This window comes from Dama dama, chromosome 14, assembly GCF_033118175.1.
Source record: "Dama dama isolate Ldn47 chromosome 14, ASM3311817v1, whole genome shotgun sequence".
NCBI classification, from domain to species: Eukaryota; Metazoa; Chordata; class Mammalia; order Artiodactyla; family Cervidae; genus Dama; species Dama dama.
Window position 1 is genome coordinate 54,601,072 of NC_083694.1, and position 27,607 is coordinate 54,628,678.

Below are 27,607 nucleotides of genomic sequence, written 5' to 3' on the forward strand. Positions count from 1 at the left end.
CCTGTTCAGTAGACCACGGATATTTGTGTAGCATCATGTGGCCAGTGGTTTCTACATTTATTGACAGGTACTCAATAAAACTTTCTAAATGGATAAAAAGACTGCCTTATTAGAAAATTCATGGTAGAATTTTAGTGTTAAATTTGATGCTAAAATGGTGAAGGGAAGTTTTGTTTTGTTTTTTTTTTTCCTTATGAGGGGTGGAAATTTCTATTTCAAGTGCTTTAGAGTGAAAAAAAAACCCTTAAAACTATTGTCTGTTGTTTTTTTTTCCCCAAGCAGTTTGTCTCAGCAACATAGAAGAAATAATCATTCTTCAGAGATAGTTTTAATTTCATTCATTGAACTGACATTTAAGCTTGATTGGCAAACTCTGCAGAAGTTGGTGGTAACAGAAAAGGAGTTAGATCTCTCAACAAGCTCACCAGAACAGTGGTTCTCATACCTGGCTGTATGTTAGCATCAGCTGGGGCAAGTTCAAATACCTCAGTGCTTTGCATTAATCGTCTGCAAAGCTGCCTAAGTCACTCCAGTGTGCAGCCAAAATGAAGAAGCACAATCTAGAAGCACGAACCTTTCTTCATGTAAGAACAATATCGGTCATGGGACTTATACTTTCCTACAAATATCCAGAGTAACACTTTCTTTTCTCAAAATTATTGTAGTACTTTTGCATGCTAGATTTCACATATCTCTTTGGGTTTATTTACTTTTGGAGTTATTAGAGAAAATACAAACAATGGCAACTCTAAAGAAATGGTCAAGTTAGATGGTTTGGGGAGTTCTTTCTTGTTCATATTTTATAACACACACACACACACACCCCTCTTTTCTTTTCATCCCATGCGATTTACTTGCACATACATATCATCATTAATCACATTTATCAGGTTAATGTTTCATTAACCCAACTTCCCAGGAAGCTAAAATAAATGTGCTTGACTTATATTTTATCAAAAAGACCATATTCTATTCTCCCTCATCTTTTGCTCCAATGGTTACCTTTTTCTCATTTGTTGCTATCTTTATGTGTGAAGTTTATATTAACCCCATTAGGGCCCACAATTAATTGAAATTAGAAATTATCCCAGCCTTCTAACTCAGACAGCCTCTCCCCCTATAAGTTAGTCATTCATCAAGATGCCATCTGAAAGGTAGTGTCATAGTAAGATCTTTTTAAGAGTAATTGTAAGTAACCATCTTTCTGAGGGTCACTTTTCCAGTGAACATAATCTATTGAAGGTCTATAAATACAAACATAGGTTCAGACTCAATACTGTAAAAAGGCCTCATGTTGTGCTTATGCATTGTTTGACAGTGTTTGGTTGTTAATACCTTCAGTAAGGTTTGCCTGATCTGATTTGGGAGAAGAGTGGGAGAGGGCTTTATAGTTACATGCGTGTACTTGACCCATCTCTACACACATAGGGAGATTGTTCAGTGTGACAGAGAGTTAAAAAGCATAAGCTCTTGACTCTGTTCTATTGGGTTAGTGATGATGATGACAATGATAATTCATCACTATATGCTATATGAAGCACTTTACTTATATTACCTCATTTATTTCTTATGACACTGATAAATCTTATTATATAATAAAATAACAGTATAATGTAGAATAGCATACTATGATATGATAATATACAACTTGAAATAATAATAGTAATACATTTAATTTAATAATTTATATTAATACTTATACTTAATATAATACTTAATATAGTATTCTAATACTATAATTTAATAATAAATACATTATTATCCCCTCTTTCAGAGACTCAGAGTATTGTTAAGCAGCCATCCCATGATCACTCAACCAATATATGATGTTAAGCTCACTCTAACGCCAAAGCCCATGCTCTTGGCTAACAACACTTGATCTTGAGTAAATTACTACATTTCTCTGAGGCTCTTTTTTCCACCTCTGCAAAATAATGGAAAATCTTGAGTGACTTTAAACTCTATAAGTCTATCTCAACAGAATCAATGAGGAGAGTTAAAACTTTGGTACAATACCAGAGAGAGAAGTGGTACATGAAATTTGTTACCATCAGGAAAAAAAAAAAGCAGGGTTATATATAAACACAGACACTACACAGACATGATCTTAGTAGGCAATACTTAAGGTACTACTTGGAGAGATTCTGCTCTAGATGAATAGCCAAGGTTTCATTCTCTTCCTTTTTATGGGTTTTGGTGAATTTTTCTCCATTCACACCCAAGAGGATAAGTTCTAGATCTTTCTTGAAGGCAGAATATTGCATACATTTATTAAGATTTCTAGAACTGAGTTTAAAGATTAAGCAAGTCTCTAAAACTTCTAAAGAAGAAAATTTAGTCAAATTCTTAGGAAGAGTTTCCTTTGTGCAAGATTTCTCTCTTGGCTTAGTGCATGTGTACATGCCAAGTCACTTCACTTGTGTCTGACTCTTTGCAACCCTATGGACTGTAGCCCTCCAGGCTCCTCTGTCCATGGGGATTCTCCAGGAGAGAATGTATTAGAGTGGGTTGCCATGCCCTCCTCCAGGGGTTCTTCCCAACCCAGGGCTTGAACCTGCATCTCTTATGTCTCCTGCACTGGCTGGCATGTTCTTTACCGCTAGCACCACTTGGGAAGTCCCTTGGTTTAGTATTAATAGTTAATTACACAGGTTCTGAGGTTAGTGAGATCTAAATTTGCATCCCCACTCTTCTATTTATTAGCTCTTTGATCTTGGGAAAGTCATTGATCTCTATCAAACATGACTATTTTTATTTACCAAATGATAATAAGAAAGAGGGATACTTACACATTTTTACAAGGATTGAACGAGACAGCAGATAGATGAACTGAGCACAGTTCTTAGTCTTGTTCAGCTTCAAGTCAGCAATAGATGCTGTTTATCAGTATCATCATCTCCAACAGGTTAGTGCTCCTTGTAAAATGACTGTTGCTTTTGGTGTGTTTAATGGGTAATCTCCTTTAGCCAGGAATCTACTCAGCTACATTTTTTATCAGGGGCTATCGTCTCCCATTCTGTGGTTGGTTTCTATGCCCCAGAAAAACAACATAGAGAACAGAAAGACTGAAAGTGGCATTCCAAATGGGAAGTACAGGTCTTTAGTTACAGGGTGGTAAGGGAGTACATTTCCCCTGCATAAAGGAGAAAACACACATCAAAACAGAATGTTCATTAAATTAAGAAAAATGCTTGTACTTCCCTCCACCAGTCAGAACCCCCTCTGAATGTTTCATCTCATCCCACTATGAGTTATCCAAACACTACAGTGGCTTCAAGTGGACCATGAAAAGGAAAAAGGGGGATGTGGCGAAAAGGAAATGGAAATTAAATCATCAACAAAATACAGGTGGACATACTTCAAAAATTAGGGTGGGCAAATACAGTCAAGCTGGTCTCAGAGGAGAAGGGAAGGGCATGTCCTTAGATATATTGCCTAAATTTTTAGGCTCTTTTGATCTTTTTGAACCATAGCTTGATTCTCTGAGGTTCAGTTGATTTTATTCTACCATTGGAAGGGAGAGAAAGTCTTGGCAAATGAAATGAAATGCTCAGTTGAGGCACATGCTGAAAATCTTAAGTACCCTGGATTTGTAATTTTAAAAATTCAGTAAAGTAATATACCTAATTTTTAAGCTCTTTGTCATAACATCATGCATGTACATACATGACTAGATACTGAAGTGAATAAACCTATGTATATAGAGACACACATGCTAGCCGTGATTTGCCAGTTAATGGGTCACACTGTAATCTTTATGCACACCCATGCATCTGTGAGAAACAGAAATTTGTTTTCTTTCCATTAAGACATTGTCTGGTTTTCTAATTAGTGTTTATAGTAAATACATTCAAAGTTTATCCTTGGAATGCTCAATTCTTTTGCCATTGCAGGATACTGTGAGCTTTAGGCTAATTTATTACAGCCTCTTTTGGCACAGAAGTGACTGAACCTCTGCTCCAAGCCTTGGACACGCGCATACACACCTGGGCACAGGCCAGCTCACTGCTGTAGGCTTCACAGGCTCAGGCGATTGGCATGCAGCCTTCACTTTGAACACAGCATTTGTTGAACTTAAAAATTTCCCTGTGACCTTCAATCCCAGACTAGGGAGAGTCTTATTGTAAAAACTGCCCTTTCTCTTCTGATATTATATTGACCACTGATTTCTCTATTCATCAGGAAAAATAACTTTAAAAATCTAGTAAGAATAAGTGTCGGGTTGTTAAATAGAAGCCAATAGGTTCTTCAACCCAGAATCTCTCTCCCTGATGCCCTTTCTACACTTCCTCTTTGCTTCTCCATCCAATCTCGGGCTCCTGCCAAGTCCTTCTTCAGCATAGTGGGTGAGCATTTTGATTGTGAGCTTGGCTTTGTTCTTAAGGGTCAGGTCAGGCCCAGCTAATTTATGAACTGTCTCCTGAAGGATTCCGGGTGGGACAAAAATCTGAAGAATTAAGTAGGGTGGAAAGACTGAGTAGAATGTTAACATTCCACATTTTAATCACATACACACAGGGAAAGGGTGGAGAGCTTGGTCATTGGAGCTAATAATTTCCCTGGCTTGTTGAGCCTTATATGTGCCAGTCATCAGACTACATGCTATCTATACACTAACTTATAAAATCTTCTAGTGACCCTGTAAGGAAGCTCTTATCCCCACTTTTCAGGCAGGCAAACTGAGAGAAGAAAAATGTCAGAGAGTCAGGAAGGGCTGGGCTTTGAGCATTAGTTTCCTCACTTTGTCGTCTGCTCTTAACCACACTGCACACCATCTTTCTGATGGGAATTACTCAGTGTGGTCACTAACAGCCTGCTGAAGGCCACTATGACCTCTGACTCCTCCTCTTCAGTCAGGAAAAGCTGGCCAATATTGATCAGCCTTTCCATTCCAGCCCACATCAGATGGATGAGGCAAATTCAGGGTCCACCTGTGTGAATTCTGAAGTCATGACATAGGTCACAACTTGCCACACACTCTGATAACTCACCTGTGGACTCTGGTCTCATCACTGCTGTGGCTTCTGGGCAAGAGCTGTGTCAGGAACTTTGCTTGCTGGGAGACGAACAGTGACAGGCAGAGATGGGGTCATGAACTCCCAGGTGAGGGTGTGAATGTGTATACATCCTGTGAGCACTTTTCATCAGGCCTGTCTGTGAGCTGGACTGACCAGGAATAGGCATTGGAATAGAACACCTAGAAGAAGAATTCTTCAACTAGAAGCACTATGAAGATAGCTGAAGGATTCCTTACAGATGAGAGAACCCACCCTCTGAAATGGAATCCATACAGTTTGCAGCTCTTTTCTGCCAGACTTTTATCCCAACCAAGCCCTCTTCTTCCTGCCCTGCTTCTTCCCCACAGAGGCTAACATATGTGCCTTTTTTTCAATTTACACATTAAACCATCGCTTGAAACACAAACTGCCTTTCACTTCACTGGCTCTTGCATGCACTGCTCCTTCTGTGTGGCGGGCCTTTCTCCTTCTCTAACAAACCCATCTTTAAGTGTTCCCTTCCTGATAGCCTTCCTTCTGTTCCTCTTTGGGGTCCCACAGTTTAGTCTTCTGGCCTTATTATAGTATTAATATTTGTTTCTACACTAGCAGGACCTAATGCAATATGCAGGCACATACTAGTCCTTAATGAATATTTGTTGATGGAACATATGAATGGACAAATACAGGCATACCTCATTGTATTGCTCCTTGCTTTATTATGCTTTGTAGATAGCTGTATTTGTTTGTTTGTTTACAAATTTAGTGTTTGTGATAACCCTGTATTGAGCTTTGAGCAAGTTTATTGGCACCATTTTTCTAACAGCATTTCTTCATTTCATGTCTCTGCATCACATTTTGGTAATTCTTGCAATGTTTCAAATCTTACACCAGCAAAAGATTATGACTCACTAAAGTTTCTAATGATGGTTAGCATTTTTTTAGCAATAAAGCATTTTTAAATTAATATGTGTACATTTTTAAATATAAAGCTATTGCACACTTAATAGACTATAGTATAGTGTAAACATAACTTTTATATGCACTGGGAAAACAACAAATGCCTACAACTTGTTTTATTGTGATATTCACTTTATTGCAGTGGTCAGAAACTAAACCCACAATATCTTCAAGGTATGCCTGTGACTGAATGATAAGAAATAATGAAATCAAGAGATTCCTATTTAATGTTTCCATGTTTTAGACTCAGTTCATCACTGCATTTCAGTGTAATCACTAACTCTTCAAACACACACTGAAGGGAATAGATACAGAATTCTGAGGAATAATTTTAATAGTTATTATGCATGTTTGGCTTTAAATTGCATGCATTGGAGAAACCTCAGGATGTTTTTAGATCTGGAGGTAACCTGAGGAGATTTAGTAGGAAGATAGCTGTCAGCTGTGTGAAGAATGCATGAGAGTCTCCAAGAAACTTGTAGAAAAGAGGTTAAGTGGGGGCTATTGAACTCAGTCCCTGGGTCAAGAAGATCCCCTGGAGTAGGAAACGGCAAACCTTTCCAGTATTCTTGCCTGGAAAACCTTATGGACAGAGGAGCCTGGCAAGCCACAGTCCATGGGGTCACAAAGAATCAGACATGACTGATTTTGCACATGCAGACACACACACACACACACACACACACACACACATTGAACTTGAAGTGAGAGAGGCTAAAGGTTGGACAGCTTAGGCAGTGGTCGTGAGGGATGAAGAAGGGGCCCCAAACATGAGGTAGGGGATCAGACTTAGGGGCAGGGCATTATTGCATCTGCCAATTTGGAGACCTGAGAGTTCACAGCAGGAAATCCAAAGATAGAAGTGAGGGGTGGGGCTTCAAAGGACACTGGTGACCGCGTGACTGTAGGGGTCAGCAGATAGCTCATTCTCACAGAGAGGCTGTTTTACATGGAAGTGGAGCTTTGTAAGTTCCGGGCACTTTTATGAGTCAGGGAAGAATGAAAGGTCAAAGCCCATGTGTCCAATGCGCTGGCCCTGCTGAACTGTTTCTCATTTAGTCTAGTGGACTGGGGCTGGATTTCAGGCGGCCTGGTCTGAGAGAGGGCAGGACGACTGCGATCGGCTGTGGACTAGCTATGCCTGGAGTCTGCTGCTCTCCATTTGGATGTTGGCTTGAGAAACCAGGTCTGCAGTTTGTTAAGAAAGCTGGCCTGGTGTTTGGAAGCGCTGATGGTTCTGTCTGGGATGGGGTAGAGGACCAGAGGACTGTGTCTTTTATGTGTCTTAAAATGGTCTAGAACACTAATTATTAAACTTTAATGAGAATAGGAATCACTTGGAGACTTGGTTAAAATGCAGATTCTGAGTGAGTCTGAGTGGAGCCGGAGATTCTGCATTTGCAATAAGCTCCCTGGTGATTTCAGTGCTGCTGTTCTGCAGCCACACTCTGAGGGGCGAGGATATTCTCAGCGAAGAGTCTTTCTAATTTTAACCCCCAAACGGACCATGTGCCATGTAAAACATTGGGCCAATTAACGCTTCGGTTTCCTAACCTATGTAATGGAAAGAGTGACCCGGTTAGTCCAAGCTCTTACGTTTCCTTTTTCAGGATATTCTGCGTGGGGGGACTTTGAGATACTTGGTACAAAGGCACAAACTAAAGGGAGGTAATTTATGTGCAGCCCCACTTCTAGTAACACTAGTGCTTCCATATTATGACTTAAGGATTGGCATCAGACAGACCCTGGTACGGGCATACCTCAGAAATACTTGGGATTTGGTTCTAGACCACTGCAATAAATCAAATATTGTAATAAAGCAAGTCACACAAATTTTTTTGGTTTCCCAATGCACATAAAAGTTGTGTTTACACGATACTGTAGTCTCTTAAATGTGCCATAGCATTATGTCTTAAAAACCAATGTACATAATTTAAAAATACTTTATTGCTAAAAGAAAAAAAGGAAAAGCTAACCATCATTTGCCAACACAGAGTTGCCAAAAACCTTCAGTTTGTAAAAAATTGCAGCATCTATGAAGTGCAGTAAACAAAGCACAACGAAATGAAGTATGCCTGTACTGATCCCTGCCCTGCCTTTAACCAGCTAGGTAACCTCAGGCAGGTTATTTTACTTTTCTAAACCTCCTTACTTCATCTATAAAATAAACATCTATACATTCATTGAACCTGTGTTTATTGGCACCTGTTCCATACCAGACATTTTGCTGAGCACTGAGGATATAACACTAAATGAGATTTTGCCCTCACCAAGCTCACTTCCCAAAGGGGAGACAGGGGGAAAAATGAAATAATTACACAGTATGCATTCTATGCCAAAATGTACAAGTGTTTTGATGAAAAACCCAAAATATTAGAGGTATAAAATAAGGATGCTCTTGGGTGGCAAACATTCTCCTTAGATAGGAAGATGAGCCCACCATGGGAAGAACAAGAAGAAAAGCATCAGAAGCAGAGAGAATGGTACTAATTTCCTTTGGCAGGAAAGAGCTTGAGTTGGGCTTGGGATTCTAAGTCCAGTATGGACAAAGTAAGTGAGATGATTGGGGCATAGGATCAGTTCAGTTCAGCCACTCAGTTGTGTCCAACTGTTTGAGATCCTGTAGACTGCAGCACTCCCTGTCCATCGCCAACTCCCAGAGCTTGCTCAAACATATGTCCATTGAGTCGGTGATGGCATCCAACCATCTCATCCTCTGTTGTCCACTACTCCTTCTGCCTTCACTCTTTTCCAGCATCAGGGTCTTTTCTAGTGAGTCAGTTCTTCGCATCAGGTGGCCAAAGTATTGGAGCTTCAGCTTCAGCCTCAGTCCTTCCAATGAATATTCAGGACTGATTTCCTTTAGGATGGACTGTAGTCCAAGGGACTCTCAAGAGTCTTCCCCAGCACCACAGTTCAAAAGCATCAATTCTTCGGCGCTCAGCTTTCTTTATGGTCCAACTCTCACATCCATATAAGACTACTATAAACACCATCGCTTTGACTATAAGGACCTTTGTTGGTAATGTCTCTGCTTTTTAATATGCTGTCTAGGTTTGTCATAGCTTTTCTTCGAAGGGCATAGGATGAGGTCAGAAAAAGTGGGGCTAGATCACGCAGAACCACATAAGCAAAAAAGTTTGGATTTTAGTTTTCATGTAACAAGAGGCAATTGAAATGTCCTAAGCAGGAAAATGACATATTCTGATTTATTTATTTGTTTTTACCAACTATCCCTCTCACTGGTGTTTGTGGACCAGGCAGGAAGGGGTCCAGAGAAGTAAAGTCTCTAGTTGGGAGATGATAGTTAAGAATGTGGGTTAGTACTCATGGCAGTAGAGATGCAAGAGATGTGGGGACAGATGGAGATATTTGGGAGGTAAAACTAAGAGGCCCTACTGATAGAACATGATCAAATGGGAGCTTGGGGAAAATATAAGATTGAGACAAAGAGTGAAATCAAGGATGTCTCCTACATATCAAGTTTGGGCAACAGCATAGATGGTGGTATCATTTGTTGAGCTAGGAGTGATTAGAGAAGAGCATGTGTGGAGAGAAGGGAATCAAGAACTCACATAATGACAGATCTTTTCACACAGAATGGGCTTGAGGGGAAAATGCTATAGATATATATCCTTCAGTACAATGCCCAGCGCTTCAATACTCAGTATTTTATTGTTTTTCTGTTAATATTATTATTACTCATGAAGGACTCCTCATTGGAGACACCAGATGCCCTTGATCAGTAAAGACATGATAATTCCCTTGGACTCAATAATCATACTTTTATTTTCTCCAATGGAAAATAAATATTACTTTTGAAAACCCTGCAGTGGTGATAGAAGGATGGGATAGACTCATGTGTGCCTCAAGCAACATCAATCAAACTTTCAGCCAAGTTTTGATTATAAGATCTTTATTTCTGGCAATGATGTAAGAAGCAGAAAGCACACAGCTGGATTTTCAGTACTAGGTGGATACCACATGTTCTGAAAATTGGAAAAAAGCATCTTCTAACTTGGAAGTTGTGGTGATTTGTCTGGAGTAGTTAGAGGGAAAATAAATACAAACCTTCCCCTACCCCCAACTCCTCATGGTACCATTTACAGAGTAAGTTGTCTGGCTGTAACTGTCCTATTTGGTCTTTGCTAAGCATCCAGTCTTTTGGCCAGTGTTGTTAGGTGGGTGATTTTGCGCTCTGATTTCTATACCTATGGTTTATTTTTACTAGCATAGGAAAGTAGCATAGATTTTAGCAGTTTGCCAAGCTAACTACATATTAGACTGTTGACAAATTAAAAAATAGTGTGAGGCCAATTCCATGAAACCTAGATAATCTAGTTTTTATACAGTTCCTACATGAGTTTCATGGGCTGGTCTACAAATATAATTTGGAAACCATTGTTCTAATGGTTGGGGTGTTACATTATGATTGCAAAACTCTAAATTCTATCCTTGCTTTTGCCAGTGACTAGCTTGCTGTGTGGCATTGAGCAAGTTACCTCATAGTTATTAATGTGAAGTTTGCTGCCTGGTAAAATGAGATGTTTTAGCCTCTCTTACTCCATCGGTGTAAAGAAAATACAGAGAGCTTTGAGTCAGTAGAGTATCTCAGTTGAAAGGCACTTGCACTAGATTATCAAAAAAAAAGTCTTGGAATCTGTTCTGGTGAGGACCTGCCTGTGTGCTTTGTCTAATATCCTTCTTTGAAATGCAACCTGATTCACTTCATGACTTAAGAAATCTCTCTCTCTTTTTTAAATTCATACACATTATACAAACGAGGTGGACCATTCTGAAAAAAACAATGTTTTCATAATGATTTTATAAGTGTCAGAGATTACTCCTCAAGGTCACCAAACTGGAAGAAACACAGAGACAGTTTGGGTATCACTTGGGATTAAAGGTCTGCCTTTGCTATATAGGCTTTAGTCCTCTTCAGGGACCTACATGGAAATAAAATTTTCTGAAGCTGGGAGAAATACAAGATGCCCCGAATTCCTCCTGCAATCACAGTACCTTTTCGAACAAAATGAAAAGAACCACCAGCCCATGGCACTCAAGTGCCAACCTCCAAACCAGGGGCTCTCATCTTATAAGCCCGTAATAGGCACCGTGGAGCTGTGAGACAGCCGGGGCTGTGAAGAACGGACCAATCAAATGCTTTGTGAGGAGTCTGTGGGCGGAGCCTGGGTTGTGTCATCTGGTTGAGTGACATGAAGAAGCCAGCCCCTGTAGAAGAGAGGTGAAACTGGGAGGAGAATCCTTGAGGTTGAGGGGGCATAGGAACTCTTACAAGAAGGAAAAGATACTTCCTAGGGAATCAGGACTCTCCCAGTCTGACCCTTGTCCTGCCTGTATGCCTCCTCTGGGGCACCAGTGTGAACTGTGCTGCTTCCGACCACCTCGCAGCCTTCTTCCTCATCACCGATGTGACTGGTGGTTTGCAGCACAGGGCCTGTCACGTTGCCTGGGTACCACCCGCAGCATCCAACTCGCTCTTCCCCAGCCAAGTTTGATCTGTCTACCCTCACCTCTGAGGTTATTAAACTGGCAAAGAGATATATGAAATCGACATTCTTGAATGGCTCTTCACTCCGGGCAAGGAAAGGCAGGACTGTTTCCATGGTTGAAGTGTTCCAACCAATTCAGAGAAAAATACCACATGAAGTCAAAATATTGTCGTCCTGGCCAAGCAAGGGTTTTCCTTTATAACCATGCTGACATGCAAGTTTTACAGCCTTGCCTCTCCCCTGGTGTCAGCGGTATTGCCTGCTCTCTGCAGCCGGGGGATGTCAGTTCAGCCGAGGTGGGGGGCGGATTTCATCTGTGGGACGTGGTAGAAAGAAGAGAGTCTCTGGGAGGATATAAACTCTGTAGTGTGAAGAAGGAGTCGAATATCCAGTCTTGGAGAGAGACAAACACAAGCTTCATTACAGTAAAAAGAATTGTCTACACTCCCTTAAAGATAGATTTGAGAAAGCATTTTGAAAATGTCATCTTCCTTTGGGGAAAGAAGCCATATAGTGCATGATCTCACTTATATCAAGTTCAAGAGCAGGCAAAATAAATCCATCCTGATGAAAGTCAGAAGAGTATGGGTTGCTGGGGTATTCAGTTGGGAAGGGAGATTTTTAGGGGGACTGGAAATTCTCTGTGTCTTGATCTGAATGATGAGTACCCAGGTTATTCACATGTAAAAATTTCTTGAGCTGTATACTGAGTCATGCAGTTTTCTATATGTAATTTATTGCTCAATGCAAAAATTTCAAATGAATCTTCTTCTTTTCTTTTTTTTTTTTTTGGTCACACTTACAAACGTGGCATCCGAATAAAGGACTGTTCAGTAGGAAAGAGATGTTATGGATACTCAAAGTGGATTATAGAGCATAACATGCAGTGGAACCTGAACCAGGAAGGACCACAGGATTCAGTGGCAGGCTGACCTGGGTCCAAGTCCTGTCTGCAGCTTTAACTGTGGATCTTTTAACTAGCTTTAAATCTCTCAGGCTCAGTTTTCTTCTCTGAAATGTGGATAATATTTACCTTTAACTGCTATTTGGGGAATCGGTGAAATAATGTGTAGGTATTTTGCCAAACACCTGAAATATAGCTCAAAAATAATATGTATTATTGACAGGTACTAGATATATGTCCACATAAACTATGATGCTAAAGAATTCCAGTCATAAAATCAGGCTTCTTTCCTAGAAAACTACTGAGGACAAAGGTATGAATATGAATCTAAATAACTGTTTAACCATAAATTAAGCACTCCTTCATGAATATCTAACTGGATATTGTTAAAATATGTTTAACTATTGTGGTGGTTTAGTAGCTAAGTCATGTTCGACTCTTGCGACCCCACGGACTGTAGCATGCTAGGCTCCTCTGTCCATGGGATTTTCCAGGCAAGAGTACTGGAGGGTTACCATTTCCTTCTCCAGAGGATCTTCCAGACCCAGGAATCGAACCCGGGTCTCCTAAATTGCAGGTGGATTCTTTACTAACTGAGCTACAAGAGAAGCCCATTAAACTACTAAAATGTATAATGTTAAACTATTAAAATGTATAATGTTTAACTATTAAAATTTATAATGTTAAACTATTAAAATTTATTTAAATTACTCAAAATCAACTGCATTCTGGGCCGTAGGATCTTGATGAAATTACTGAACATCTCAGAGTAGTTTATCTATGAAATGGGAATGATAATACTACTTCAGTAGGGATATCCTGGTGATTTGGTTTACTAAAATATTTAGTGTGCTCTGCGGTATGCAGAGCTTTGAGTTTTGCGGTATGCAAAACTGTGAGTTTTGGTTAAATAATTCAGTTTGGTAAATATTTCATTAATGCCTAATATAAGACAGATTTTTTTGTTGTTGTTCTTGGGAATTGAAATTAGGAATAAAACACAATCCTTGCCTTCAGGCAGCTTCCAACCTAGTGGGAAAGACAAACATATACACATTTATAAAATAATTTGATAAATGTTATACTAGTAAAATATTAGAATACTGGCAAAGCATGCAGGAGGCATTGTACAGAAGTCCATTGAAAGTGTGTGGGTGAGGGCCATATTTAAATTTTAAAAGGGCTTCATGATACTGAAAAATAACAATTCAAGGCCACCATGTGATTGAATCACTGGTTGTTGCTGTTGTTTAGTCGCTAAGGCGTGTCCGACTCTGTAACCTCATGGACTGTAGCCGGCCAGGCTCCTCTGTCCATGAGATTTCCCAGGCAAGAATACTGGAGTGGGTTGCCATTTCCTCCTCCATGGAATCTTCCTGACCCAGGGATTGAACCTGCTTCTCCTGCTTTGGCAGGCAAGTTCTTTACCACTGAGCTACCAGGGAAGCCCTTGAATCAATGGACAAAGGATTATTTCTATTTTAGAATCACAAGATTATCTGACTGGGAATGTTCTGAATTAGAACTGGATGCATTAGAATAGCAAATGGAAAGCATGTTCAGTTTGGCAATGAGTTAGGAGGGAAATGGGATGGAGTTCGAAATGGTAAGACCTAATCCTACTGACTATCGACTACCTCAAATGCAGTTACTTTGGATGGAGGCCGTATCTCTGCATGGGAAGGAAGGGCAATTATTCCAGGACAGTATTGAGTCATGTCTACTTTGAGAATCTGATGAAAGCTATGAACGCTTTCCAAGAAAAAAAAAAAATGGATTTGTCAGCAAACAAAATGGCCATAGTCATTTCCAGCAATACTCTTGCCCTTATGAAATTCAGGGTAAGAGCTTCTGTTTTAAGAAGACCCCTGATGCTGTATCTTCTCTCCTCTCTGGAGAATCAATAAATATTGGCAGCTTCATTGATTCCATTACCATATTAATACTGATGATCCTCAGATGATTTCTGGGTAGTCCCCTGAGTGTGTGATAACCTTTGTTGTACGCCATCCTACCTGGTATTTCCCAGTGCACTGAAGTGTGAGACTGCTCCAAGATGACAACCTTAGGGAAAACCCAATTGCAAAATCTAGACGCTGCATAGATAGTTAACAAAGTCTCTGGAGAAGAATATACCAATATTACTATACAATAGCTAATGCAATCACTGCCCTAAAGTGCATTATTACTGTTTTTCCTTCCATGGCTTTGAAATTAGGATGAAGAGGTAAGACACTGGGCTAACAAGAACCGACTGCTCCTGTCTATTGGCTAATCCCTGTCCCGTGTTGCTGAGGGTCCAGACTTCTCCCATAACCTCCTTGAGGATTCTGATGGACTCTTTTGTTTTGTCTTATCAGCAAGTCCCTGAAGATCCAGTGCCTGGAGGGTGGAATCTGGGAGCAAGGCAGCTGCGTCCCAGTGGTGTGCGAGCCCCCCTCCCCTGTCTTTGAAGGCATGTATGAATGCACCAATGGCTTTGAGCTCGACAGCCAGTGTTTGCTCAACTGTAACCAGGAAAGAAAAAGGGTAAGGATGACTTGAGCTTTATTTTGGATCAGGCTGTGCTCCAATCTCGGTGACCAATCCAAGAATGTTGAATAAAATAATCTAAATGAATGGCAACGGGCAGGGCCTAAGTTGGGATTCTAACCAGAGATGTTGATATCATTTAATAGGGAATTCAGAAGATACTACGTTCTTGGAATAGTCTCTCCTCTTGGATAAGAAGAACAACCTGATGGGTTAGATACCTGGGTAAACTGCAAAAAGGCTTAGATTCTGATTTGGCAATGTGATTTCCCCCAAACTAACTTGGCTAGAAATGCTGGTATCATACTTTTTAATAGAAAACAGTCTTGCACAGAAATACAAATTCCTCAGCAAAGGCAAAGCTGAAAGCATTGTTGGACTGTTGTTCTCCCTAGGATTTTGGCGCAAGAGGTCTCAAACAAAAACCACAGTCTTATCGTGGTTACGCGACTAAAATCAATTTTATTTTAGAAGCTTTTCAAGTACCCTACACAAACCCAAGACAGGAAGTTAAGCAGACTTCCTAAGCAAAGATCAATGACCTTACCTTCTCCACATGCCTTTATTTCAGTGTTCAGTACTCCAAGGTAAAGACTACAGGACACATGTGAAAAGAATACTCCATGAAATGAGTCCCCTGGGAAATCAAGCACACCTGCCTGCACTAATTGTTTAAGGGCTCAAGGAGTTGGCAGGATGAAGGGAGAGTTATCTGTAATTCTAAAATCTTATTTTCTTGGGCTTTGTGAGTTAGTGCTATTCTCTATGTTCTGCGTATAAGATACTTGGTGATTACTGGGGACATGAAGCCAAGAGTTACACAAATGAGCAAACATGTAGAGAAAGGGAATAGAACTTTGATGAGACAAAAAGCAGCTATGACATGTCCATTTAAGCAGACAGAAAAGCAAAAAGCACCTTCAGAAAAATTATGAATTAGTCCCACTGGCTCAAACTCGTCTTGCAAAAAATCTGACGTTTGTCACAAGCAGCATTTGTGGGAGAGTATGAATGGATCACTGCAAAAACGACACCATCTGGGAAAAAATTTCCCAAAGCTATCTCAGAATACATGGGTCACATTTGGTAGCTTACTGTATCCTTGTATCCAAAGGGAAACACGCTGTTGATGATTTTCTAATGACAAAATTATTCATGATTACTTCACATCAAAACAGCAAAAACCTGTCTTGACTTTTTTGGGGAAAAGTCAATAGCAACATAGTTTATTATCTCAATAGTGTCTTTTAATCCAGGTTCTCCAATTGGAGAATGCTACCATTTAAACAGACCACTTTTGTCCACACTGTAAAAGTTAGCAAAACTATAATATCCATGTCTTCAATTTTTGATATTCTAGCTTCCCATCCTCTGCACAAAGGAGGGACTGTGGACTGAGGAGTTCAAGTTATGTGAGAACCTGCAAGGGGAATGCCCACCACCCACCTCGGAGCTGAATTTTGTGGAGTACAAGTGTGAACAAGGATATGGGATTGGTATGTTTGGGAAGAGATGCTGACTTCTGCTCCCAAGTAATCCTTCTATTAGGCCTGGCTGGATCTTAGATCAAATCCATCATTCTGCCCAAGGAGTGGATAGAAATTCAAGTTGACTTTTAGCTGCTTCAGTTAAAATGAAATTTATGACAAATTTTTTTTTTCACTCCTCCACACATGTGTAATGTTGGTGGTGCTACTGAGCGATTTGTGTAGTGTTCAGTCATGTTACCCAGTGTAGCCGGAAAATGGATTGATTTTTGGTAGGAGCTGTAGTTCCAGGAGGGAAGGTGGGAATGTGTAGCCACATACCACACACACACTGGGCACCTGCTTCATCCTCTCTGCTGCTGTAACTTGAGCAGAGAGTTCCCAAAAGAAGCAATTTGAGATTGCTTTTGCTTGCCTGGATCAGCAGCCGTTCTTTCTCTATGGTGAACCTGGCTCCAGAACCTAGGGACAACTTTTCTTTTTTTAATTGGGGTATAGTTGTTTTACAATGTGTTAGTTTCTGCTGCACAATGAAGTGAATAAGCTATATGTATGCATATATTCCCCCCTTCTTGGACCTCCTCCCACCCCCCCTTCCCATCCCTCTAGGTCATCACAGAGCACCAAGCTGAATTCCCTGTGTTATACAACAGTTCCCACTAGCTATCTATTTTACACATGGTGGTGTATAAATGTCAATGTCCCCTCTCAATTCATCCCACCCTTCATTTGCCCCTTGTGTCCACATGTATATTCTCTATGTCTGTGTCTCTATTCCTGCCCTGCAAATAGGTTCATCTGTGCCATTTTTCTAGATCCCATATATATGTATTAATATACAATATTTGTTTTTCTCTTTCTGACTTACTTCACTCTGTATGACAATCTCTAGGTCGATCCATGTCTCTACAAATGACACAACTTCTTTCCTTTCTATAGCTAAATAATATTCCATTGTATACATGTGCTACATCTTCTTTATCCATTCATCTGTTGATAGATATTTAGATTGCTTCCATATCCTGTCTATTGTAAATAGTGCTGTACTGAACATTGGGGCACTTTTGTCTTTTTGAATTATGAAGCAAGTGAAGTTAAAAGTCTCTGTGGCCAGGGATAATTTAAAGTGAAATTAACTCAAATTGACTCTGTCTGAACTTAAGCATCATAGAAAAGAGATCCTGTTTGTGAAAAAACTAACTTGAGACTAACCCTAAGTTTTTAATTGCATGAGCAAGGAGAAATTTTCCAAGTCATTCTAACATGTGTAATGCCAGTAGATAAAACTTGAGATAATGAGAAAGCTTGTTAGTTTCTGAGACTGTTCTTTACCATCTTCAATTTGCTGTTTGCACTGAGAAATCTTGTAACCAGACAAGGAGAGTAGGATGCTGAGACTGTGCTTCTCGCGTGGTGCCTCATGAGAAAATTCTTATATCCCCACCCTCTAATTTCTACATTAATGTATCATACACTCACATGTGTAGAATCCTTAAGAGTCATGTAATTCTTTGAGTTATACAAGTCAGTATAAAACAGGAATAGAGATAAAGCTGAAAGGAAACTTGGAGATCATCAAATCTTTAGACGAGGTAATAGAGAACCTTGAGAGTCTGCCTTCTTTGAATAGAATTTTAGGAGATTCTCAGACTTCATGTACAAAGAAAGAGAGTAGGATTTTCCTTTGAAAGGCTACCACAGGACCAAAATCTCTGCTTTTGATTTCTCCTCATTTCCTCTTTTAATCAATAGGTTTCTTGGCTACCAGAGTAATGATATTCAGTGTTGCAGGCATTATAAATCCACCTTCATGATTTCTGGGCCATTTTTTCCCCAGTTAGTAAAGTTTTTAGATAATAGATCCTGTAATTATCAGCTTCAGGAAGTCATATAAGCAGAAATGCTATTAAAAATACTTAAGAGGCATCAACCAATCAGTATAGACCTTACCTGGCCAGAGACCTGGAGTGGGGTCTCAGAGGTTTGCAGAGCAGGAATTAAATCTTTTATTGCTGGGTCATACAGAGATTCAGGGATTCTAGAGGAAGGGGTGTATGTGGCCAGAAAGGGGAAGAGCACTTGGGGCCAGGGAGTTAACTTGGTGCTGTGGTTCTTTACTAGTGAGTGTAGGAGCATCCCTACAGGTGCGTAGTCAATATCAGCCTTGCCTGTGACCATGTTAATGAGGTGATCTACAATGTAGAATGACGGACTCTATGGACATGAATTTAAGCAGACTTCTGGGAGACAGTGGAGGACAGGGAAGCCTGGTGTGCTGCAGTCCATGGCGTTGCAAAGAGTCAGACATGACTTAGCAACTGAACAACAACAACACCATGTAGAAAACATTGTTTTTGAAAAACAAAGCTAATGATTCCAAGATGTGAAAGACTGAGATGCACGAAGTTCAAGTGTCTATTGTAAATTTCTGTTCCTTCAGGTGCAGTGTGTTCCCCATCGTGTGTCGTCCCCCCTAGTGATCCTGTAATCCTTCCTGAGAACGTCACTGCTGACACCCTGGAACACTGGATGGAACCCGTCAGAGTACAGGTGAGGGAAGAGTCATTTTTATATGCTAAGGAGGTAAGACCACTAAGCAATTCTCAACTGGCAGCATATTCCCAGGTGTAATTTCAGAGGCTTTCAAAGCGTCCTTAGAACAAACAACCACATGGATCCTTCCTAGAGAGAAGGACAGAAAATAAATAAGAAAAGAGAAAAGCTTGAGAAAAGATGACCCATATCCAAAGGAAAGTTTACAAGAATATAGAAGGATGACTGAGAGGCATAAAGAATGATAGCACAGGAAGGAAATTTAAAGAGAAAATTACCACTAATAAAAAAAAAAAAAAAGATTGTAAATCAACTCTATTCCAATAAAAAGTTTTTTTAAAAAGAAAACAGCAAAATGTAGGATAAACCAAAGTTATGAATAAAGATAAGAGAAAGGTAGAGAGGAAAAGATAAAATAATGAAAAAAAAAAAACTGAAAACAGGGAAAGAATGATGAAAGGAAGTAAGAGAAGTTGACTTTATTTATTTAATTCATTTTATTTTTTGATGGCTGTGCTGGGTCTTCAGTGCTGTGCATTGGGTTTCTCTAGTTGTGGTTCGTGGACTCCAAGGTGCATAGGATTTAGCCGTAGTGCACAAGCTTAGTTGACCTGAGGCATGTCCCAGACCAGGGATCGAACCCATGTCCTCTAATTGGCAGGCAGATTCTTAACCACTGGACCACCAGGGATGTCCCTCCCCTGGTTTCTTAACCACATTAGCTCCTGACCTTACCTAATACCACTGGCATAACTCTTACTGAATTCAACATCCAAACAGCTGGTCCTTCTGAATCCTTGGTTCTCAGTTCCATGGCCTCCTCTGATCACCTTTACCTCTCTGACTTCCTCTCCCACATGCCTTCCTTGGCTCACTCTAATCTTGCCACAGTAGCTCTTGGCTGATTCTTGAACATACCAGACACATACACCCTCAGGACCTTTGCCCTGTGGTTCCCTCTGCCTGGAATGCTCTTCTCCTGAGTATCTTCATGACCTGCTCCTCAGCTTCCTTCAGAAATTTACTCAAATGTCAGGAAGGCTTCCTTCAACTACACTATCTAAAATGTTAACTCCCCTATGCTTTTGTCTCTTTTCCCTCTTTTATTTTTTTCTCCTTAAGACTTATCATGACCATGCATAGTATATACTTAACTCATTTATCCTATATATTAATCAGTTTCTTTCTGCCACTAGGATAAAAAGATCAAAAGATCAGTGAAGAATTATGGTTCACTACTATATCCCCTTCCCTGGTGGCTCAGACAGTAAAGTGTCTGCCTACAGTGTGGGAGACCCGGGTTCAATCCCTGGGTCGGGAGGATCTCCTGGAGAAGGAAATGGCAACCCACTCCAGTATTCTTGCCTGGAAAATCCCATGGATGGAGGAGTCTAGGAGGCTGCAGTCCATGGGGTCGCAAAGAGTCGGACACGACTGAGCGACTTCACTCACTCACTCACTATATCCCCGGATCCTAGAACACTACCTAGTATGTAGTAAGGGTTCAATAAATACTTGTGTAAAATGAATAAATGAAAAGGAGAAAGATGGAGAAGATAGTGTGGTAATACATTATTTCTTCTTAGAATGGGAGGGTGGGGATATCTCCCACCTTTCTGGGGCTGTCTCCAGAAAGCCTGGGAGATGGCTTGTTTTTATTAAACTGTCTAATAAACAAAAACCTTAGAAGTTTGTTCTTGCAGAGTCACCAAGACATAGACTCTAGAGAGGTACCACATTTCATTTGGAAATCATTCTCAGATTGCTCCCTTTTCCTCACAGGCTAATTGTGCTGTGTTATTGGTGAGGATGTATGTTAAAGCAGGAGGATAAGGAACAAATACACAAGTATGATTCAGGGGTGAGGGGTGGGAGGAGTGTGACCCTATCAATTCAGTCATTCAGCAAACACTTGTTGGGGCTTACTGTGTGCCCTAGAACTATGCTAAGTGCTGGGAATATGAAGAGGGAAAAATGAGAGTCCCTCTGTTTACAAGACTTACAATCTGGCCATAAAAATGAACATTTATAATAATGCAACATGAGAAGTGCCTTGTTTGTGGTAGAGAACTATAGGAACACCCAAGAGGAAGCAACTAATTCTCCTGCTCAGGAACTCTGGGAAGGGGTTGTGCATTAGTCGTTCAGTCATGTCAGACTCTTCGAGACCCCATGAACTGTCGTCCGTCAGATTCTTCTGTCCATGGCGTTCTCCAGGCAAGAATAACAGAATGGGTTGCCATTCTCTTGTCCAGGGGATCTTTCCAATCCTGGTCTCCTGCATTGCAGACAGATTCTTTATCATCTGAGCCACCAGGGGAGACCTTGGAGTTGGGGAAGGAGCAATAGACCAGGAAGCTTTTCCTTTGGGTCGTAAACTATGATCGAAGGGAACATTCTAGTGGGTAAGAAGTTCTGTGTGTCTGAAATTAGAGTATGTGCTGTGGTGGGGGAGAGGGGAGATGGGAGCTAGAAAGACGGGCTAGGACAGAGGCAGATGGATGAGAGCCTGCAGCGCACGGGGCACTCCTCTAAGGATGTTGACCCCACAGAGAACGCTGTGCACCCGTGGGAGGGACTCTGGGAAGTCCGGTTGGAAGTGGAAAGGAGAAAGCCAGAAAAACACCTTGCCTGGTTCGCCCATCCCCTGGCCTTTCCAGACTTTCTGTACCATTTCCCACAATCTGTTGTGAAGGTTTAGCTGGAATTAGAATACCTGAAGAAAGGACTTCTGCCTCGTGTTCCTGGAGTGCCAGACAGCGTAGCCCCTGTCAGTCCCTCTAGCTCAACTTCTCATGTGAAGACTTCTCTTTCTCCATAAGCAGCTAAAGGGGGAAAGGCTTGGAACTTTTACAACCCATTTTCTCCACCTGGGAGATAAACTGCTTCAGGAACTCTTCTATACTTACTTTAGCGTCTGCCCAACAAGATATCCAATGAGCATAGTCGGTAGATTCAGGATTTGTGAGACCAGAGTCTTCCAGTGAGAGGGGTTCTTCCACTTCCACTTTCTGACATTCAGAGAAGAGTAGTTCACTTTTCTTCATGAAGACAGCAGAGAACTGACTATTTCCAAACTAGAAAACAGTATCTTCTGTTTTATTAAAACCTCTCCTTTCTCCACTGTCCTTCGGGGGAGTCACTATTATTTATTTACCTCTATTCCATAGCATTTTGTTCATGTTTATATTCCCACTTCCTTTTTCAGCACTGGGCAAATTGTAGGTGTCTTATAAATGTTGCTCAAGTAAGCAAAGAAATTGCTATGGCATCATTTTCTCCTTTGGAAGTAAATACATATTTTCTCCTCAAACTGGGTATGTTGCTGCAGCTTCCTACAGTTATATATAATTATATCCTTGTCAATTGCAAGTTGCAAACCCCAGAGAGAAAATGCAGAATTTATTTTCTTCTTAAGCCAAACATCATACGTTATCTTTTGTATCATTGCATTTATCATGACTACGGTCTAGTCAGTAAATTCCTGGTTTTGGAAAATAGGTTATCCAAGCATAATTTTGAGGATGATAACATCTAAGGAACACTGTAGATCTTGGGATAAAAAAGTTGTGTTTAAAAAAAAGTTGAATTTTTATTCACAATCTCTGTTCTTCACGAGCTACATAATTTTAGGCTGCTTTACTGTTCTATGCCTCCATTTCCTTGTGTGTAAAATAGGTATAATACTTAACTCATAAGACTAGTATGAGTAACAGATGAGAAGCATATGACTAGAATTTAATTTTGTGATTGATGCATAATAATCTTTCTTGGTTGGTTGTCATTCCTACTGGAGACAAGCTGCTTCCCCTCACTTCTGCCTGCCTCTTCTCATCTGTAATGACACACCATACTTTTTATAATTTGGAGATGCAACTAAATAATGTAGTGGTGGGTCACATTGGGCAATACGGTTAGCAGCAATATTACTTTAGTGGCACCCTTGAGACTTGTGTCATATTTCTGAGTCAAAATAAAGTGAAGTAATTAAATTAGCTGCTTCCAACATTGTAGTGGAACAGTTGAAGCAACTGACAAAATTACCTTCATCCTTACCTTGAAAGAGTAATTTGTTCCTAAAAATACCCAAAGGTCAGAAGTTCAAGGGTTGAAAACATAATTGATATTTCCTGAATCAATATTTTTTATATTGAAAACCAAGGGTTAATCCAATGTTAATATTCATTATCATATAGTCACTAACCACCACACTGTTTAATAGATATAATGAAATTAAGAAGGATTGCTTACAAATGAAGCTTGCATGGGCTGCTTCACCTTTAGGGAACTGAAACTTTATTAAAACAGAAAAACAAGAAAAAGTCAATGGAAGCACAGGAGACAATGATCAGGTTATTGCGCTTGTGTTCCCAGATCCTCAGAGATAAGATTAGGCACTAACCGCAGATGAACCCATAATGTCTGCCATTTTGTGGTATTCAATGGCCCTTGAGGGGTGGGAGATCTAAGCCTGTCCTCACAAAGAAGTGCCTCTTACACCAAAGTAGTTGTATTAAATGTATTAAATGGAAATCTTCCTCAAGTAGGGCTTCCCTGGTGGCTCAGAGGGTAAAGCAGCTGCCTGCAAATGCGGGAGACCCGGGTTCGATCCCTGGGTAGGGAAGATCCTCTGGAGAAGGAAATGGCAACCCACTCCGGTACTCTTGCCTGGAAAATCCCGTGGACAGAGAAGCCTGGTACAGTCCATGGGGTCCCAAAGAGTCAGACATGACTGAGCGACTTCACTTTCACTTCCGCAACTAAAAGCTTCATGGCTTACATTGATTTATCTTGAAGGATTTTCCATATTATACTCAATCTCAAGTTTGATGTCCTTTAGAATCACTAGTTTGTAAATGGAGCAGACCTGTCTTCCCCTCTTTGGAGAGGCTCGCAAATGCCTTGGGGCATGTATTTTTTAACAGGCACCCCAAGTAATTCTGTTGTAAAACTTTGCAAAACCCAGCTATTATAAAATAAAATTCTGGCAACATAAATGTTTTAAGTAAAAGCACACCTATTTGGAGACTGGCTCATTTGTTTAGTAAATGATGATCTCCTATTACATGTAAACCTCTGCTATCTCCCATACTTCAAATACCTGGTATCTGGCAAGACAACAGAGCAGTGGATTAAATTGCATCATTTTCTCTAGTCTGCTTCCAATGATTTCATTCTTTGTAATAAAAATGATGTCTTACATTTGGATAACACTTTATTGCCTGCAAAGTTGTATATATAAAATATATATTTTAGATGTCTATAATTTCATTTGAATCTTCTCATAAACCAATAAACTAGGGGAAAAAGATTTTATTATCCTTATTTCACAGACAAATTAGATATTGTCAGATGATCTGTCCAAGGTTGCACGGCTTTCAAGAATTGGAGAGAGCAGTGCAACCAACTTTTCTGACTTCAAGTTCAGTGATTTCCCCTGAATCATTGTGTTTGCTGTAGTCTGGTATACATTTGGGTTACTTTGCCCATCAAATAGAAAGGAAGTCCCTTGTCACAACCGTGAGAGCCTCTTCATTCCCATATTTTCCTTCCCTCCCCATGAAGTCTAACAAAATAATTTAGAGAGATATTTCCCTTTAGTACTGCTTTTCCTTATTGTGAGTTTGTTTTTAAAGAACAATCAAGTATACTTTTCAGGTTCCTATAAAATTTGTTTGCCTGTCTTTGGGGATTCTGCTGGATTTTACTCCTGAAAATGATAGCTGAGTCCTAGAATAATATACTTTTCATTAAAGGAAGAATTTCTGAGAACTTGGGTAGTAAGGAATTTTGATGAAAAACAACTCCAAGTGGCAACTGTCATAAAAGGAAGAGTGAGGCCCTCCTGGGTTCAAACACTATTTGACTTACCCCTTGGAGCCTCTTCCTACTCAGCGGCAAGAATGGGGGTGGTATTCTGTCTTGAAGGTGAAAGGTTGCTGCTGAGAGCCATGTGTTATGCTGGGATCCGTGACCTCTGGAGGAGAGGATTTCTATCCGGGGTCAGAGACAAGGCTTGACTACTTGGAGCTTTTTGTGTAGCAAAGTTTTATCAAAGTATAATAGAGATAGGGAAAGCTTCTGACATAGACATCATAAGGGGACAGAAAGAGTGTCCCCTTGCTGGTCTTTAGCAAGGTGTTTTGTGTCTGTTGGCACGGCTAATCAGATGAGAGAGATGTCAAGGCTGAGGGAGTTTTACCAGGCCCCTCTCCTATCATATGCACTTTTGAGATAGGATAGCACGAGGAGTGTCATCCCACTCACCCACCCTGGCCATAAGATTGACATGAATGCTGGTTTATTGAGCCATTATCAGCCCAAGGTTTGAAAAAAGAAAAAACAGCTAGCCTTAAGCAGAACCATTTTGAAGAAAGGGCAGATTCCCAAGCAAATATATAGTTTCATTAACATAGCTTAAGAAAAATATTTCCATAAGAAAAACGCATTGGTTAGCTCTAGGCAGAATCAGGTATCATCAACACAGAATTAAAAGAAGACTCTTAATTTTGTGTAGAGAAGGAAAAACAAAAACAAAATCTTCTGCCACTTGCAGTTCATTTCCTTCTGCCACTTGGGGACCTCTGACCTTCCTGCCTGTTACCCTCTCATAACGGTTGCTGTAAAATTTCAAAATAACACTTTTGCAATGTTATTCAGTTTCTTGCACATAGTTCTGAATTATGTAAAAATGGAATTTGTGTTCACTTAGTACAAATCTCACCTTTGGAAATTTCCTACATCTATGAAAAGATATCACCAGCTATCTATAAGAAAGAGAAATATTGTTCTCCAAGTTTTATGCTTTGCTTGTTAGTGTGTGTGTGTATGTACAGATTGATGTGTGTAGGCCTTTTGTTTTTTTCTGTGCCTTTTACAAATGGAGCTGGGAAGACAATTAATGGCCATTCAATGCTTGCTATTGGAATACCTCTGACTAAAGAAGCAATATCTAATGGCTTGGTTATGAGTTTGAGAAGAGAGTAAGGATGAACATATACTATTATATCTAAATATTTCAAGAGCATTCTGGTTTAGGAAAGTAAGGATTTGAAAGTAAGGATTTGAAATTCCCAAATGGGCTGTCTGAGCCTTTGCTGTTGTAATAACATCTTCCTCCTTTACCTACTACGTCCACGGACATAGACTTTTCTATAATGATGGCGTCAGCAGAGACCTTGCAGAAAGAGAGGACATAGAACAAAAAGGCTTCTTGGCTGTCAGATAAATTCTTCCAGTCAACGTGACTGAGCAGTGGAATCTGGCAGCTGGGACAGACAGGAGCCGCTAGCTGTGCAGTCAGCGTCTCTGCTCATACCTGGGGGGCCTGAGCTGAGGGTATGGGAAGAGCTCCACGTGGACTTCTCCTGAGAGCACTTTGTGCTTTTCTCAACCCCGCTTTTCATCTTCTTCATTTCCCCTTCTTCTTCCTCTTTTCTGTCACTCTAATACCAAACTGTAAGAGTCTTAGGGATAAGAATGATGTCTCACCTTCATCCCCATGTGTGCATGCCAAGTTGCTTCAGTCGCGTCTGATCCTTTGCGACCCTGTAGACCAGTAGCCCACCAGGTTCCCCTGTCCATGGGATTCTCCAGGCAAGAATACTGGAGTGGGTTACCACGTCCTCCTCCAGGGGATCTTCCTGACCCAGGGATGGAGCCAGCGTCTCTTACCTCTCCTGCATTGGCAGGCAGGTTCTCTCCCACTCATGCCACCTGAGAAGCCCTATCTTCATCTCTAGACCTCCTCCTCAATGCAAGATTCATTTCACTTGTTGCTCAGAAGGCAGTTGCTATGCAAAACCAAAGAGCTGGAAAAAGAGAATGGCTCCTACCCATTTTGAGTGACAAAAAAATAATAAGATTAATTTTTTTATTATTGTCCTTCACCACTATGTCTAGAGAATGTTTTATTATATCTTGTGACTTTCCTTTCTAAAATAGGAAAGTTGGCATTTTGACTTACCTTATAAAGAAGTGGTCTTTTGACAGCCCTCAGATTGGGAGAAAATAATAGCAAATGAAGAAACAGACAAAGGATTAATCTCAAAAATATACAAGCAACTCCTGCAGCTCAATTCCAGAAAAATAAATGACCCAATCAAAAAATGGGCCAAAGAACTAAACAGACATTTCTCCAAAGAAGACATACAGATGGCTAACAAACACATGAAAAGATGCTCAACATCACTCATTATTAGAGAAATGCAAATCAAAACCACAATGAGGTACCATTACACGCCAGTCAGGATGGCTGCTATCCAAAAGTCTACAAGCAATAAATGCTGGAGAGGGTGTGGAGAAAAGGGAACCCTCTTACACTGTTGGTGGGAATGCAAACTAGTACAGCCGCTATGGAAAACAGTGTGGAGATTTCTTAAAAAACTGGACATAGAACTGCCATATGACCCAGCAATCCCACTTCTGGGCATACACACTGAGGAAACCAGATCTGAAAGAGACACGTGCACCCCAATGTTCATCGCAGCACTGTTTATAATAGCCAGGACATGGAAGCAACCTAGATGCCCATCAGCAGATGAATGGATAAGGAAGCTGTGGTACATATACACCATGGAATATTACTCAGCCGTTAAAAAGAATTCATTTGAACCAGTCCTAATGAGATGGATGAAGCTGGAGCCCATTATACAGAGTGAA

General features: G+C 40.4%; 1 protein-coding gene across 1 annotated transcript in view; it reads left to right on the top strand.

The window, feature by feature from the left end:
- PAPPA2 (pappalysin 2) overlaps window positions 1–27,607 on the top strand; it is a 297,914-nt gene that overhangs the window by 221,940 nt on the left and 48,367 nt on the right. Inside the window, exons 17-19 of the mRNA XM_061160780.1 lie at window positions 14,735–14,903; window positions 16,267–16,402; window positions 18,834–18,943. Of these exons, the coding sequence (XP_061016763.1) occupies window positions 14,735–14,903; window positions 16,267–16,402; window positions 18,834–18,943 (415 nt within the window). The remainder of the gene's footprint in view (window positions 1–14,734; window positions 14,904–16,266; window positions 16,403–18,833; window positions 18,944–27,607) is intronic.